The sequence below is a fragment of the Ochlerotatus camptorhynchus genome, unplaced genomic scaffold, assembly GCF_037179485.1.
Source record: "Ochlerotatus camptorhynchus isolate MF236.1 unplaced genomic scaffold, CSIRO-AGI_Acam_v1.1 ptg000209l, whole genome shotgun sequence".
In the NCBI taxonomy this organism is placed as follows: Eukaryota; Metazoa; Arthropoda; class Insecta; order Diptera; family Culicidae; genus Ochlerotatus; species Ochlerotatus camptorhynchus.
The window spans coordinates 2,224,635-2,241,499 of record NW_027040699.1 but is presented as its reverse complement, the minus strand read 5'-3'; the positions used below and the strand labels follow the sequence as shown (position 1 = coordinate 2,241,499).

The 16,865-nt window shown below is 37.7% G+C and overlaps 1 protein-coding gene and 1 pseudogene across 1 annotated transcript; both read right to left on the bottom strand.

Annotated features, from left to right (window-relative positions):
* Positions 1-379: 379 nt before the first annotated feature.
* LOC135703117 (uncharacterized) lies at positions 380-6,239 on the bottom strand (annotated as a pseudogene).
* Positions 6,240-7,972: 1,733 nt separating this feature from the next.
* Positions 7,973-16,560, bottom strand: LOC135703185 (uncharacterized). The gene is made up of 4 exons (XM_065224310.1): positions 16,329-16,560; positions 16,063-16,260; positions 15,859-15,984; positions 7,973-8,254 (listed from the first exon to the last, which is right to left on the bottom strand). Exons 1-4 carry the CDS (start codon positions 16,393-16,395, stop codon positions 8,007-8,009), a joined length of 639 nt encoding a protein of 212 aa, XP_065080382.1. The 5' UTR covers positions 16,396-16,560; the 3' UTR covers positions 7,973-8,006.
* Between the last annotated feature and the right edge of the window lie 305 nt (positions 16,561-16,865).

Genomic DNA, 16,865 nt, shown 5'->3' with positions numbered 1-16,865 from the left:
CGATCGTCCTCAAGGATTCAGGTAGTATGTTTGCCTGCGTGCAGGTTGTTTCCTAAAATAAAAAATGGTGTTATGGTTCATATTTTATAAATTAATGAATGCCTTATCATTACCGTTTCAGAATTATTAACGGAAGTGAGATATTCCCTAATGGACCCATGGTTTTTCTCACAATCCATATCATCTTCTCTGGCAGATAAATGAGTTTTAAGATGTCGACTAAACCTATACATATTCGTTAGCTTTTGAGTACAATGGGTAAATGTACATACTAGTCGAAGTGGTTTATCAAGATTGTGCGTTTTTATGTGTGCAATGTAATCATTAACTCTGGTAAATATCTGTTGGCATCCGGTATAGAAACACTGTACTGAATTGCTCATTTTAGTAGCTTTTTGATGGTTTCGATTTCTTTGTACTGAGCGGGTGCTCGAATTTTGTATAGGACTTCTTCAACAGTATACCATACGAGTTTGGTGACCTTCGAAAATGGTTGGTTCATTACATTGCACATCTTGATCATTACATCTACCGCCCGAGCCGCTGAATTAATTTTGTACTGAATACGATCAAATAGGACATAAAACTCTCCAGATAGATTCCTGTAGCTGGATCCGATTGCAATAATTTTTGGGTGAGGAGCGATACCTTGCGCCGCATACGAATCAAACAGTTTATGTATACAATCCGAACCACTTTGCACAGTTTCAGCAAACAACAATATATCTTCCTGAGCAGTGAGTATTGTTGGCCTGACGCTTTTGTCACGGTTTTACACAGCAGTTAAGTAAAATCAGCTTGAAGCATTCAAGAATGTCTGAAACATAAAAGATATAAACAATTTATTTAATTTTTATATTTAATAACCAACCTTCTGTAGCTCCGTCTTGACTCATGTATTCAAGTACTGCTGTAGAAAACTGGTCACGTACTTTCAGAATAAAGTACGGTTTCAATGTTTTCACAACTTCGGGCCAGTTTTGGATGCCCTCTGCAAATCCTAGTGAATGATAATCGAGATCAATCTAGAAAAGCATATAATAAAATTATTAAAGAAATTATGTTTTTTTTTATTTACTTCCTTACCAACTGATATCCGAGAGGTTCTGCATAGTGTTGATATTTTGTTATGATCTCGGCAGGTTTCAGCTTTTTCATATGATCGAATCGGGATGTTTCAGACATTTTCCACATATTTATTACTGTCTCCCATGGCGTGTTGTTCAGAGCAAGCCACCTGTAAGCTTCGGATTGTTCAGCACGATGAGGATTTCCAATATTTTCTTTAGCTGAGGCTAGTTTTGCCGCATGTTGTAGTTCTCTTTGTTGTCGATCACGTTTCATACTTTTTATGCCTGGTAAATTGATCCTCCAGGATTTTTTCTTTCCGGTGGTTCAGCCGGAATGTAGTACGTTACCTGAAAATATGTAAACAAATATGTACACACGGAACACTTCCAAGCCTTTGCCTTCCAATCCGGTGCCTTGCAAGACAGTTTCCCACTCGGTTTCGGTTAACGTACCAAAACATTCTGCAGGGTAATGTTTATCTATAAAACATAAAGAAACAAGTTAATAAAAAATATGAGAAATATTGAAACAAAGGACCAACCGAACAATGCAAGAACTGTGGCTACGGGTATACCAATTTGCGAGGCAACGGTGTAAATGTAGTAGAATTTCTCGTCTACCACTCAAGTCTTCTCGTCCACGGATGTCATATTATCACCATCGAGATCACCATAGTCTAATTTTTCACAAATCACTACTAAATCACTCTAAATTTCACTTTTTTTTTTCACCAACTCGCGCAGTCACAATGTTGTTTGTTCGCCACCATTTGCTAACTGGTATGAAGAATAACCGAAAGATGACGACAAACCTGAAATAGAATGATTTTCATAAAGGGGCTATGAAGAAATATATTCATTTTGGTTCATGATGAAAAACATACGTTTAATGTGCCTGTTAATTTGTGACTGATTATCGGATGAAATAGAAAAAAAACATTATTTTTAAATGTAAACAAAAATAACTTATTGCTGATCATAAAATCATTCGACTTGATTGTCATTCAATCTCAGGAATCATTAGTTTTGCTTAACGCTGAATGAGATTTCATTCAACGGGCGGCGGGTGTTTTGGTTCAGTGTATGAAAGTTTGACAGATAAAATGAGGGGTTCGTGGATTTTCGTATGTTTCGAGGGGTGCATCGATTAGCTTAAGACCGAAGAGAGTACCAGAGCAGAGCCAACAAGTTGAGCACGTTTCTTCGAGACCTTCTAGTCTTAGAGTTACCTCTATGTATATAGTCTTGTTCTGTACTGTTTAGTATTGTATTGAATGATACACAGAGAAAAAAAAAATACCCTAAATTTAAGTTCTTTTTACTTAATTTTGGGTAATTTTCAGTTTTGCATCCCACTCTCACTTTTTGTTGTTGTCAAAAACGGAACGAGAGATTCGACTTTCTCATTACTATCGTTCAATAAGCTACTAGTGAGTATATGAGATATTCTCAAATTTGAGTCAATTGAACTTAATTTTGGGTAGAAAATACACATGAGTAAGTAATTATTTTTGCCGTAGCCAAATGCAAACTACTATAAGCGCACTGAAACAAATCGACATGTATCGTTTATTGGGTCCATCTTATAACATAGCAATGTCAGCAGATTTATCCATTCTATGTGATGATTGATAGATTCCATCGGATTATCACTTAAAAACTATGACTGCGATATGGAATGATTTATATCGTAATTTCACATACTTAGTACTTGATAAAACTTTGCTTCGAACAGTGTTAGCGATAGGTAAGATGTATATGAATATTGTCTGATATATTTCATGGTGAAAAACTGTTGATATGTCATGGGTAGGAACAGACATCTAGAAACTAATGGAAAATCATATAAGTTTGCACTATGAGAAAATTCAGTAAAATATACCTGTTTTCATGATGAATATTGCTCACTAAAAGATATATCTTATAAGATAATCATGTATATTTTATTGGAGTTGCTTTTAACGATTTTTGACGTTTGTTGATATGTCACGTGCAAACAGACATGTAGAAACCGAGGTAGAAACTATTGGACTGTCATTTAACTTTGCAGTATAGGAAAACATGTATATCTAATTGCTAAATAGCTTCCTTTAATTTTTGAGGTTTAAAGATTGTAAACAGATCTATCCCAATCATTAAATAGTCATATAAATGTGCCTTTTAAGAAATCCAACAGCAAACATTTGTTTTGGCCGAGGTTTTGGTATGGCTTTCCGGGATGAATATCGCTCCCAATAAAAAAAACATCTTACATGATTGTTCTTTGTGAATTATTGAAACAATTTTCAACGATGTTATCATTCACTCATTAAAATGATTTGTCGAACTAAATATTGCTAGCAAAAATGATACTGTATTGAATAATCTTTGTTTGTCATTGTTCCATAAGATAAGGGCACAGACAAACAGACATAACACTCGCAAGATGTTCATCGAACAAGCATTTATCGGTCAATTTAAAAGTATTTTAGTTGGTAGTACCGCCACCTGTGGCGCGCATAGTCAATTCCCTTGCGTTTGACGTTTCCACACTACCGCCATCTGTTCAGCGTACTACCCACCACAGTGTACTCAACAGATGGCGGTAATGTTTTAACGACGATGTTTTACAGTGAGAAATATTCAATGTGTTATGTCTGTTTGTCTGTGATAAGGGGTTCCGGAAAAGAATGTATTGAGATTGAAAAAATGGGCATGATTCTACTGCAATATTTACTTTGCTAAAATTCTAATTGTAAGCCTTCTACACGGCTAATTCAGATTTCAGCACTAGTACTCGAACTCCATGAACCAGTTCCATGAACTCATATAATCTAGTCGTTGTTTTATTGCACACAGGAGCATTAAGCAAGATTTGAATACACGACACCACCGAAACGGAGCATAAATTTGTCAGTGCTATTTTTCTTCGCTCTAGCAAAACGAGCATAACGTTGCACTACATTCCATGTTGGGAGAGCTGTTCTTACTTCATGCTAATTGAACGAGCTCAATCTTGAAGTCAGCCGTGTCCCAGTGGAATCGAGCGCGAACACCGAAAGCATCACACTTCAACAGTTCTTGATCGAATCCCAAATCAGCTACAATAAAAAAAGACACAACTGTGAAAGCTCCTCACTGCGTGATGTTTATTTTTCGATTTATTTTTAGAAATCGATTAAATATATGTGTCAAAAGAAGAAGTAAATTTCATGTGATTTTCACATAAACTTTACTTCGATTGATTTATGACACATATATTATGTTGTGGTGAAAAGTAAAGCTTATGCTTATGGGTTTCAAATCCATTTCAGTTAATTATTATAATTTGACCGATTTTCATTTATCATATGACGATCATATAAAAGTTACCAAATTATCAGCATTGTAAATGTATCAGATATTCATATAGAATTTACCTGACACATTTTCAATCATATAATTTTCATTGGATTATCTTATAGCGCAAATTTATTAGACTTCCACATAACAGGAATATGTCATATTGGCTCAGTGTAGAAGGTCCCGAAATAACGTGCTCAGCTTTTTGGCTCAGCTCTGGTACTCTCTTCGGTCCCAAGCTAATCGATTCACCCTTCGAATAATAGGAAAAACCAATAACCCCTCATTTTATCTGTCAAACTTTCATAGCGAATCAAAACAAACATTGCGTAGTACTAGAATTTCGACTAGAATTGGATACGTTAATCGTTTGCTTGGGACCAATAGGCTAGTCAAGTAGTGAGCCAATTTAAAATCGTTAGTTTCGTATTGATTGTTGGTTCGTATGCCTCCGCCATGGCAGGACGGCCAAATAATCGGTCGTCTATTTTATGTTCAACGTCGAAAGGGTCCAGCCCGTGCGCGATCAGCTAGTATTCCAGCTATAATCGCATAACTATCCCTTATTAATAGGAAGTCTTTATTGGCGGTAATCTACTGATACAAGTTTTTATACCTTTAATATTTTGTGATTTTGTTGAATAAAATGAAACTGACATCACATCAAAAATATATATATAAAATTTGCATCAGCCTAATAACAGAGACATTTTCAGGAGAGTTGCAAGGAAGTAAGGATAATAATTACAATGGAATCTCATTCTTCATATTGCTCAAACATTCCAAGCAGAATTTTATGCTAGTTTGAAGATAGTTTGAAATTTTTAACATATTAGTGTGTGTTCGTAGTGTGTTCCAGGAGATTCTGATGAAATTTACAAAGGAATTCTAAGCAGAGTTTGAAGAGAATTCCTGTTAGGAGCTTTTTGAGGCGCATTTCAAGGAAAATTTGAATTTTTTTTTCAATATGTGATTAAATCCAAGAAAATTGTAGGATAATAGTTTTTTTAAATATAAAATGTCATTCCAATAGATTTCCATGAATATTCCAAGCGAACTGTAGAAAACATAATAAACAGATTGAAACAAAATCTCGCTAGAATTTCTAAACGTAATATGAATTTCAAGAATATTCTGCCTAAAGTTTATAGCATTTCGATTTTTATGGAGAAATTTTCTAGGAAATACCGGACATAATCATAAGATTATTGAGGGAAATTCAGAAAGAAAAAGTAATTCTAATGACATTTTGCAATGAGCCTAAGAAAAGGGGCCCAGTACCTTTCTATTGGGTGGAGTTCTGGACAGTTTGGAGGATTGGCTGTTTTGTGCATTATACCAATCCAGGGCAAATTTTGCGTAGTGACAAGAGGCCAAAACAGAGCCGGAGTGTCATGGCTTTTGATGAAGGGTAGCAACTGTTGATAGTGCCGGTAGAGATGAAACTTTTGGATTTCCGACCGCAACTACATATGGCCTGCAAAATCCAATTAGGGAATTTCGTAAGCTTCTTTGTGCGGAAACAATCGGCAACGGCATTCCTTTGCATTACAGTATAAAAATCCAAACCCGGAAGCTGTTGAAAGTCTTTGAGCACATATATTTCATCATCCATTAGGATGCAAGACTTGCTGAAATTTGAAATTGAAATTTTTCTTATCATTACGATTTCACTTTGCATGCCTTCAGCCTATGCCTCTGCTTCACTTTTTGTATATATGATTTTGATTTTCCAACTTTGCAACGAACTGAAAGGTTTGGATATTTCTCAATAATGGCTACCACCTTCTGGTTCATTTGTCGAGAGCATACTTTTCGATTTGTTCCGCTTCCTACCTTCCGATCCATAGCTAAGCGCTGGTCAAACGATTTGCACACACTACACCTGGTACTCTTCGGCAATTTTAGCTTTTTGGCGAGATCGCGTACCGACAACGTTGGATTTTGCTGCCGTTCGTATAAAATGCGTTTGTGTATTTCTACTTAATTCGATGCCATTTTACCAAACTGAACAAGAATGTAAACTGAATGAAATAAAGGGAAGAGCTTCAGCTATCATATAAGTGACGTTTCAGCGGTTCGTGAAATATTTCAAAAACTACACTGAAAGAAAAGTGTCCACAATTTAACTAACGATTTTAAATTGGCTCACCACTTGACTAGGCTATTGGTCCCAATCAAATCGATTCACGTACCCCATTCTAGTCAAAATTCTAGTACTACACAATGTTTGTTTTGATTTGCTATGAAAGTTTGACTGATAAAATGAGGGGTTCGTAGATTTTTCCTATGTTTCGAGGGGTGCATCGATTAGCTTGGGACCGAAGAGAGTACCAGAGCTGAGCCACAAAGTTGAGCACGTTTCTTCGGGACCTACTAGTCTTGGAGTTACCTCTATGCTTTAACCATGAAAGGATGATTAAATTACCGTACATTCTATTGGTGACAGTTAACCCAATTATAATTAAATTGAATTGGTCAAATTATCATAGGATTACCTCAATTCGTTCACCACATACTATCTGTGGGTTTGCAATACATTTAGTAAGTATCGTAAATTGCAATAATAGGAAAGTATTATAATACATCGAACAGGGTCTCTAAACAATAAATGTTTGCTGCAGAGCAGCTTATACAGCCAGTCAGTCATAGGATGTGTTTAAGTAAATATTATACTGTGAAAAAAAGTTTAAAAAACTGCTTATATGAAGGTAGTTTTCCTAATCCTTGCAAGGGGAAATGGCTCTAATGTTGGCTCTATGGATCTAAGATTGGGCCCATCGCTAAAAATTTACTATTTATCAATTTTATCTAGATGAACGCGTCATTGGAACGGTACTAATGGATATATTTGGTCGCTATTGAAAATTTAGTCGATTGCTGAATTTATGGCCCAAATTGGGGGCATTTTGGTCGACATTGCATCTATTTCCTCTATCACACAATTTTGAAATTTATTGAAAAAAAAAACCAAAACACCACCCAATCCCTTCGCACGCCTCTTCTCGCACTTGGAAAATCACACACCAATCGCAAATCTTCTCCATCTTTTTCCGCTTGCTTTACCACACCCGCACTTAAAAAGGACCAACGAGCAACAGCCGTATGCGAAAGGTGGTAGATACATTGGACCTTGGGAGCGGGGGGCAACTACGCGACGTGAACATGAAAACCGGATAATTTGCAAGAAATTAGGAAGACGTGAAAGTTTGCAATCTTGCACCGACGACAACGACGACGACGACGCCACATCGAGGGATCTATTTAATTAAATTTAGCAAATTAATTTAATCAAACACAATGTGCACAGAAGACGCCAAGACGCCTGGCACGGCGTCGAGCGTTGGGGGGGATGTAAATTTAATCCGAAAGCTCCGACGACAGCGAGCAAGACGGCGATGACATTTTACTGTTCAAGCTAAGAAAGCGATCTCTATATAGTAGTGACATCGTTATTAAGCTTTCTGTCTGATGAGAGCAGGTATGTCATGGTGGAAACGATAGGGATGAGGGGTGAGTTAGGAAAAGCACTTTCCATCTCATTTTACGCTAATCGTTGATTAAATAGTTAATGGACGGCGTTTTTTGCCCAAGGAAAATCAAAAATTACTTTATTCACTGATGATAGTAAAACAAGGTCCGGAGGGCTAACAGTTGAACCAGGGCCAATGCACTCAGCACGGCCGGGTGCCCAAGATGAGCCAGGATGGTGCTGCTCCGGTTGCAGGGTGTCCTTCCAGCGGCGGATTCACACACACAAACCTCAATTTCGCGACCGCTGCGATCCTCCGTGTAGCACGCGGACGACGTTGACGATTCGTTGTCCACGTTCATTTTGGCGCACATGTACGTGATGTTTTCGACTGTGAATGAGATTGAAAACAAAGCGCTTAGTTACATATAGACATGTGTGTGTGTGTGCGTGTCAGGAATTGTGGTTTTACAGTGTAATCCATTTCCAGCGAGCGCATTGAGAGCGGGTTGCTAAGTTGCAGTACCAAGCAGAAGGTTTGCACTTTTCTTTCGAACATAACGATATATTTAAGGATGAGATCTGCCCCTTCTTACTGATTTAATTTAATTTATGGATGATATGTTGGTCTGTGTCTACATTTTCATATGATACTTTTTGTCCAGCACTCGAAACATGCCCCAATGTTGTTATTTGATGTGAATTTAGATTTCAAATGCTGGCTCTCAAGAGTTGACGGGGTATGGACAATGTAGGCACACCTTTGGCATACCATGGGCACACCTTCGGCACAATCTCGTATTGTTGTAATTAAAATGGGAGCACTACTGGACAACTGTCATTGAAGTTGTTCACATCATTACGTGCTGTTTGACTGTATATTCAAGAACATCCTCAAATTTAATATACCAGAGGAACTCAGATCAGCAGTTCACTTATAAACATTATCTAAATACGAAATGTAGGTTCTAGAGTGGGCTCAAGAGAGGCAGTTAATCAGACCCCATTAGTACGCTTAATTCAAATAATGCTGCAAATCACACAAAACAAACTAAAGAAGTTCATTCATCATCCTCTATAGTCAGTCTCCAACAATGCTCCCCACCGGTTCCAACTCTTTCCGGCCACTGATAGACCGATGCTTTTCACATCACTAAAGGCTAGGTTTCTGGTCTGCCTTTGAGGGTATTATAGAAGACTAAGACTGAGGGTATTATAGAAGACTAAAACACAGGAGTGGCTGGTGTTGGTGTTTTATGTTCATATGATGATAAACCTATGAACATAAAACACCAACACCAGCCACTTCCCGCGTCAACCTCAATCCGACTTATCCTTGCAATTTCAAACCAAAACATTCTAGGTGTCAGAAATACCGGGTTGCCGGGATGGGTATTTTACAAACAATCGCAGCTTGTTCTGTGACCGGCACAATCGGCACACCTGCGGCACAATTTCAAAAAAGATTACCCAAGATGGGAGAATGGCATTTTTGGCGCCCCCTCCCAATAATTTTCAATAGGGGCAAATATTAATACATTTTTGGAGAGTCGGGCAAGCAGTCGATCCGATCGGTTGCATTTGGTAATGGTGTGGGCGATCTTGGATCGACCTTTGGAAGATCGATATTTTCATCCTGATTTCCGATTTTTCAGATCGATTCTTTTCCCACGAGGAAATCGAAAAAATCGATCTCTTCTTTCGACCTTTTCGGTCTTCAAAAAAAGGTGTTAAATTGTTTAAGTGTATTTAGATCGAAAAAACGATTTACTCTCACCCCAGACTGCGTGGTAAATTTAACTAACATAATGTCAACATCAGCATCACTCCCTACAATGACATCACTATTTGCGTTTCCGATATTTACGAATACAGCAACATTTGAAGGTTTGCGCTAGCTCCCTCCTGTGCTCATTGCTCCTAACCGTCACGACAACATTTAATTGAATATGATTACAGAAAGAAATAGAAACAAGCGTATTAAAATTAAAATAAAAAGATCGATCTACCAAAGATCGATTTTTTGGTACCGATTCAATCAGTGGATCGATTCTAGAGTCAAATATAAGATCGATCCGTCAAGTTCGATCTTTCTCTGAAGATCGCCCAATCCTAAATGGTGAGCCTGTGATTAGAGTCGGTGTATAATGAGTCACGCCAAGAGAAAAACAGTTGAACTCGCATCACGGTTTTCGAAAGATTCCCTTTCTTTTCACTTGGCAACAGAGGACTTCTGCATCAACTTCAAATGACTTCTAGCGAGGAAAAAAAGTAACGACTGTAGTACATCATTAAATTAGTGATTTTGTCAATTTATCTTAACGAAAAATAGTAGAAATTCTTTATTACTGACCATTACAAAACGTATCGCATTACAAATGTGTTTATGATCATTTCTTCGATTATATTTTATATTTAATTGCAATACCTTTCATGGACCTTTCATAGCATCGTAATGCTTGTTTACTTTGCACGATAGGTAGCCGGTTTGACAGTTCAATAGGTAGACTTGGCTTCACTCTTGGCGTGACTCATTATACACCGACTCTACCTGTGATTAGTTATGGGTTCACGCGAGTGCGAGTTGTCTTCACATTAAAGACATTTGACATAGGGACATCAGCTATAGAGTTCTCTACCACCGTTAGTATTAGTGAGCAGTTTCACTAATGCATGCGTTGTACTGGTTGAAAATAAAATACAAATCGCTGTCAAGTCGAACACTTTGACAGCTGATTTCGTGGTTGAAAATAAAAAAAAAAAAAAAAAAAACCGATTTTACACGGCTACACCAGAGTCGATGTTCTAATAAGAGTCCCGCCAAGAGAAAATGTTGCGAACAAGCAGCACATTTTTCGTAGAAGTAAACGGCAACCAGATTTCTTGCGTTAGCCTCGGATGACTTTCATTCATAAGTGAAAAATTTCATGTCGATAACGGAGCTTCTGGGAGACAAAAACTATAATATAACCTGGAAAATGTTCAAACAAGTGCTTGGTATAACTTATAAAAACCACAATGTATTAAATAAAGCGAAGAAATGTTTTTCATCTAAAATTACTAAAATATTGTCAGTAATGAATGCAATACTTGTAGTTCAAAGGCTGTGGGAACAATAATATTTATTCACTTTGCTTGTTTGGTACCCCGCTTGACAGTTCGATTGGTACTTCTGGCTTCACTCTTGGCGGGACTCTTATTATAACATTGCCTCTGGGCTACACTAACTAGATTGAATTAGTGAGAACTTGCGTCGAGAAGCCAATGGCTATACGTTCCTATTGACAAATCCATGTTTCAATCGACCACCGTGACGCTGCAATCGCAGCGGTGATAAGTCCGAAATAATGTGTCAAGCTGAATACATTTTTGAAATTTCAACCAAAAAACTATTATTTTCTATTTATTCTAGCGAGTTTCTGTGGAAGTCAAAACATGATCCGAACAAAAAAGTAGTACTCGTAATAATGGTATATAATGCTGAATTTTATCGTGTTTTGTTTCGAAAATATCTTCCAAATAAACAAACATCATCCAAATCACCAGAATCGTCCACTGACTAAATCTATTGTCACTTAAAAATTAATTTCAGTCGGTGTATTAATCAGCAGATTAAATCGTTTTTCGTCTGGTGCTACACCGAGCAATCGGCCTATTTAATAGTTTTTCGTCGATTGATTTAGTCGGCCAACTTTGTCTGTTGTTTAATCGGCAGATGATTTCAAACAGTAATTTATAAGTCTTGAAGTAGCTTTTTATTTAAGAACAATGCATTACAAAATAGTTTTATGCATTTTGTACAAGATTCATCCATGCTGACAAGAAATTTTCATGAAATTAAATAATTTTGCAAACAATCAATGAAATTTTCAAGGGCTGTCACAGACTTATCATACAGACGGTATAGTAAACACAGACCGGCGGATACGAATCTAGCGGAGCCAAACGAACTGTCAAAATGCACTCAAAAAATTTCACACGTTTGATCGAAGTGTTTAAACACTTGATTTTTTAAATGCAGAATCACATTTACTTTAAGTGTATTTCACCTTGGTTCGATGTGTTATACACGTTAATTTAGAGTGTTTCAAACTTTGAAATGTTGAAAATTTTTCACTTTCTATTCAAGTGTATTGCACATTGAATCACGCTACTGTTCAAAACAGATGGATTTAAAGTGTTTTGCATTTCAATACAATGTGAATTGCTTGCTCAGAAAGGTAAACATCGAAAACAAGAGTTGTGACTTTATCCTATTAACCCGCCTCATATATGAGAACAACCCTGGCACAGTGAGATAGAACGAAGACTCCGGCAGCAGCACACCCCAACAGTCCATGATTGAATCCCAAATCAGACCCATTAAAAAGATATGTGAAAGCTCTGGCCTCTGGCAGTTTTGATTATATATTTGTCGTTTCAATTTTTAGAGTCAGTAAAGTAGAAGTCGGTAAAGTAGAATATTGTAAAATATTGAACTATGGTGTGCAAAGCTATTGATATCACCATATGAAACACATAGAATCCAAGTGTGTCACAATTCAAATCCATAGTATTCAGGCATGGATCATAGCATAAGATTCACACATGAAATGGCGTGTGGAATTTTTTGAGTGTAAGATTCACACATGAAATCGATGTGTTTCACAATAAGCGCAAAATTAAGTGTGAGACACATGATGATGGCGTGTGAAATTTTTTGAGTGTGTTGAGCCAAACGGACAAACGAATAATGTTAGGAGAGTATTGTAATCCCGAACTTGATTTTCCGTTATTATGTTTTTAATGATAAAAAAAAACGTTTAATCTTCTTGGTGTCTTGGGTGCATGTTCTGGCAACACGGACCGTTCCGCCTCGCGATCGGCCGATGAGGCGAGAAGCGGTTTGGCCGATGAGGCGTGACAAGGTGACAGGTGAAGTAGAAGTGACAGGTGAGAAAGAGATAGAAAAAATAGTTAGAAGTTGATCGGACAGAAGTCGTGCAGGGAGAAGTAAACAAATAGAAAAGAAAGGTTGAAGTTTAGTTGAAAAGTAGATTGAGATTTAGAGCGTGTTTGCTAGAAAAGGAGTGAAATTTCGGTGCGTTTTTTTTGAGAAGGTAAAATAATTAAACGACCGCAGTTTAATACACCAGGTTAGTTCAACATACAAAAATTGAAATACATTTAGAACAAAGAATTAAATTACAGTTTTTTTCGACACAAAGAGGAGGTTAGTCGATGATAGACGAATCGACAAGATAGATTGGCAGACAGGTAAAACATGCAGAAAACGTTGGAAATAAATAATATTAATGCGCTTAATTGTGTCAGGCATAGTATCGGAAGCGAGGTTGGAAAGACAAGGAAAGTTTAGAGGAGGAAAACAAACTAAAATAGTGAGTAATACTAACACTAAAACTCATGAAAATACTGTACTAACTCGAATGAATTTCTCATAAAATTGCAGTTTGATCTACCTGCAAGAAAAGGTTGATTCAAGAACGGTTTGTTTATTCGATCCGAACAATTCTTTATAATGCAAGAAATAAGCGCACTGAAGACACCAACATGAGACGTAAACGAGCACTTTTATCACACTTTTTAATAAGTTAAAATGCGATCATTTGTCCAGTTAGACCCCAACAAACAATTTGAGTTGATCAACAGCTGAATAAGCTGTTTTTTAGCTGAAGTAGCTTGTGTTTGCCTGAATAAGCTGTTATTCAACATTCAATGTTTGTGGGGACGTGAAGTACGCAATAGATTCACATTGGTCTAACACACTAAATAATCACTATTTTTGACACTGTTGACTCTGGGTTTTGTTCCAGACAAATTGGTTACATTCAAGATTCGCCGGAAGATTTGATTGCATACTTGTATCATTAACGGATTGAGAATAATAAACAAAATCGGCACTATTTTCGCCGTCATGTTCATCCGGGTGTAGGATAATTTCGTCGAAATATTCAATATCTTGATACTGCATACTTGATACTGTCGAGGTTTGTGGGCTTGGATGTATGTTCTCAATATCATCAACGTCATCCTCCATACTACGATCAGTGCAACAATAGTTGCAATTTCCAAACCTACGACTGGATGCCTTCCTTCAAATAACAACTGAAGTGCGGTAAAAAATCGGTAGAACTGTTTCAAACACACAGTTGGTACATGAGCGGGTCAGGTTTTCATCTCTTTTTGCCAGTGGTGGCGGGGGGGGACACCCCTCACCATCCCTCTCCAAAGGGGGAGTTTGGTAAAGAGAGATGAAAAAACCGATTTGTACCTTCCTTAAAAGTTGTCCTAGCTCGCTTGTCTAATATCTATATACAATCTTCACACTGCCGTACTCTAACGGAACTATCAACTCTATGCTTTCATCTACTCCATCTATCGTATAAAAATTACCACTACAGTCTGTTATTTGAAATTAGCATCTTCAACTATGTAAATCGTTGACTTCACGTAGAAGTAATACTAAAAACATATAGTCAAAGTTCGAAATTACGTTTGATTGAGCTGAATTTCGCGTCTATTATGACTTAATTTTATGTCAAAACTGACGCTCGTATATGTCTCAGAGCACCTAAATATACATTAATTTTTCTAAGTGTGTAGTTCTGAAATAGATTGATTGATTGATTTATCTTTATTTAGGAGGCTTTCAGAAATAGAGTAAGGACTTCAAGTCTCCAGAATCAGAGTCAATGTTATAATAAGAGTCCCGCCAAGAGTGAAGCCAGAAGTACCAATCGAACTGTCAAGCGGGGTACCAAACAAGCAAAGTAAATAAACATTATTGTTCCCACAGCCAGTGAACTACAAGTATTGCATTCATTACTGACAATATTCTTAGTAATTTTAGATGAAAAATATTTCTTTGCTTTATTTAGTGCATTGTGGTATTTATAAGTTATACCAAGGACTTCCCATGTAACCAACAAGCCCGCTAATTAGCCTTTTTGCAATCTAAGGCTGATACACGGCTAACATAGGGCATGCTAAGCTTTATATTAGTCACATATTAGTCTTATATTGCAAAAAGCGGGCTTGTTAGTTACTTGGGTTGTTTGAACATTTTTCAGCTGCTCCGTTATCGACATGAAATTTTTCACTTCTGAATGAAAGTCATCCGATGCTAACGCCCAAAAATCTGGTTGCCGTTTACTCTGACGAAAAATAAATCACAAAAAGTGCTGCTTGTTCGCAACATTTTCTCTTGGCGGAACTCTTACTATAACATCGACTCTGTCCATAATGTCAGAGTAAACAGTTAGATCTCTTAATGGCCCTAATTTTTGTGAGAAACTTTGCTGAAGACAGCAAGTGGCGGAAATGCTTCGTTTGTAAATGAATCGAGATGAATTTAAGGTAAGTTGCACGACCTGCTAGTTCGAATATAAAAATTCTTATTGTTCTGCATCTACTTAATCGCCTGGATTAAATGCTGAGTAAACGAAATGGGTCCGAGGACTTAGCGCTTGCCCAAAATCTAGAAATTGTCCTGGCATCCTCCATCAAACTTCACCGTCATAGAATATTTGTAGCATGTTATAAAACATGATTCAAATGCATCAGCTTAAATTCTACATCAGTTTGCATGCATTAAGATGCACTAATAGGGGGATTACTGTATAATCGATTGTTTGCTAACAGTCACCATCCAATCTAACATGCTTCAGCTTAGATTATCGTATCCTGTTTTAATGGATTTGCTGTAATACATTGATGACGGATCATGCGATTAAACAACTTGCCTTCACTGGTACCATTAGTGTCAAACCAATCCAGAAGAAAACGTTGATTCCAGTTCATATCAGCTGAATCATTTCGTAGCGTAATTTCACGACGAAATTATACGTATCTATTGGTGAGTAAATATTTTCACCAACTGATCACGCCCGGACCGGCACACTCACAACCGCGAACCGTCACGCAAAACACGCACCCCAATGGAACCGACGGCCCCCGTATAGATTTTTTGTTGTCATCCAAAATGCCTTTACTTACTTGCACCGTTGTACCGATAGGTAAACCTAGCGCAAACCTCTCCACGAACCAGCCGACACGCAATTTGCGCCGGTTTGTCCTTGTACTCGTTCCACATATACTCGGTATCGGGCACGTTGCTATTATCTGCAAGGAAGTACAAAAGCAAACATGTATCCATCGTCGTCCACCACAATTATGATGCCAGCTGTCCTGTAAACTCACTCGTGACCACCAACGGATGGAAGCACGGAATCCCAGTGGCCTTCTTCAGCAAACTATCGCAGGTTATGTTCTTGTATTGACTGTCCTTGTTGTACTTGGGACCGAGCCACGTAAACCGGAAGCAGTACGGATAGTTTTTGTACTCCTCAGCCGGCGAAAGGGTCGTCACCAGGGGATCATCTTCCTCCTCGTTGTTCGCTAAACATCACAACAGGAAAACCAAATCAAAACCAAAATCAAACTTCCGTCCAACACGATTGAATTACCCCCATCCCCGCCAATCACACAGCACCAATAAAACACCGCCAGCAGCAAGTAATAATTCGATTTCATATTTCGGTGCTTATCTTGTTCGGAATTCAACTTTCTTATTGCGGCGAACGGTTCCCAATAGGCCCATAAATCACCTCCGCGGTGTCATTTATGACAAAGAAAATGGACTGCGAACGACTAATCAAATGGGAAGACAGTTCCGACAGTCGAAGCCACAACAGATTTCAATAAATTGTCGCTTATCTTATCTATTCGCCATCGATAGATAGGTATGTACCACCTTCCTTCCTCCGTATAGAGTCTAGAAAGGTGAAGCACTTAACAGCTTTGATACCCCTCCGATGATGGTATACATCTTGAGTCTTATCATAAAGGAAACAGGTGGCCAATATATGTACGCACACTTCATTGCGGGTTTTGAATTTTGAACTGGAAATATTTCAAAGAAGAATGAAACATTTCGCAATGCGAAACTTTCGTTTCACGCACACAGAGCTTTTAGCATCTTGCTTGAACTCAGTGCACGGACG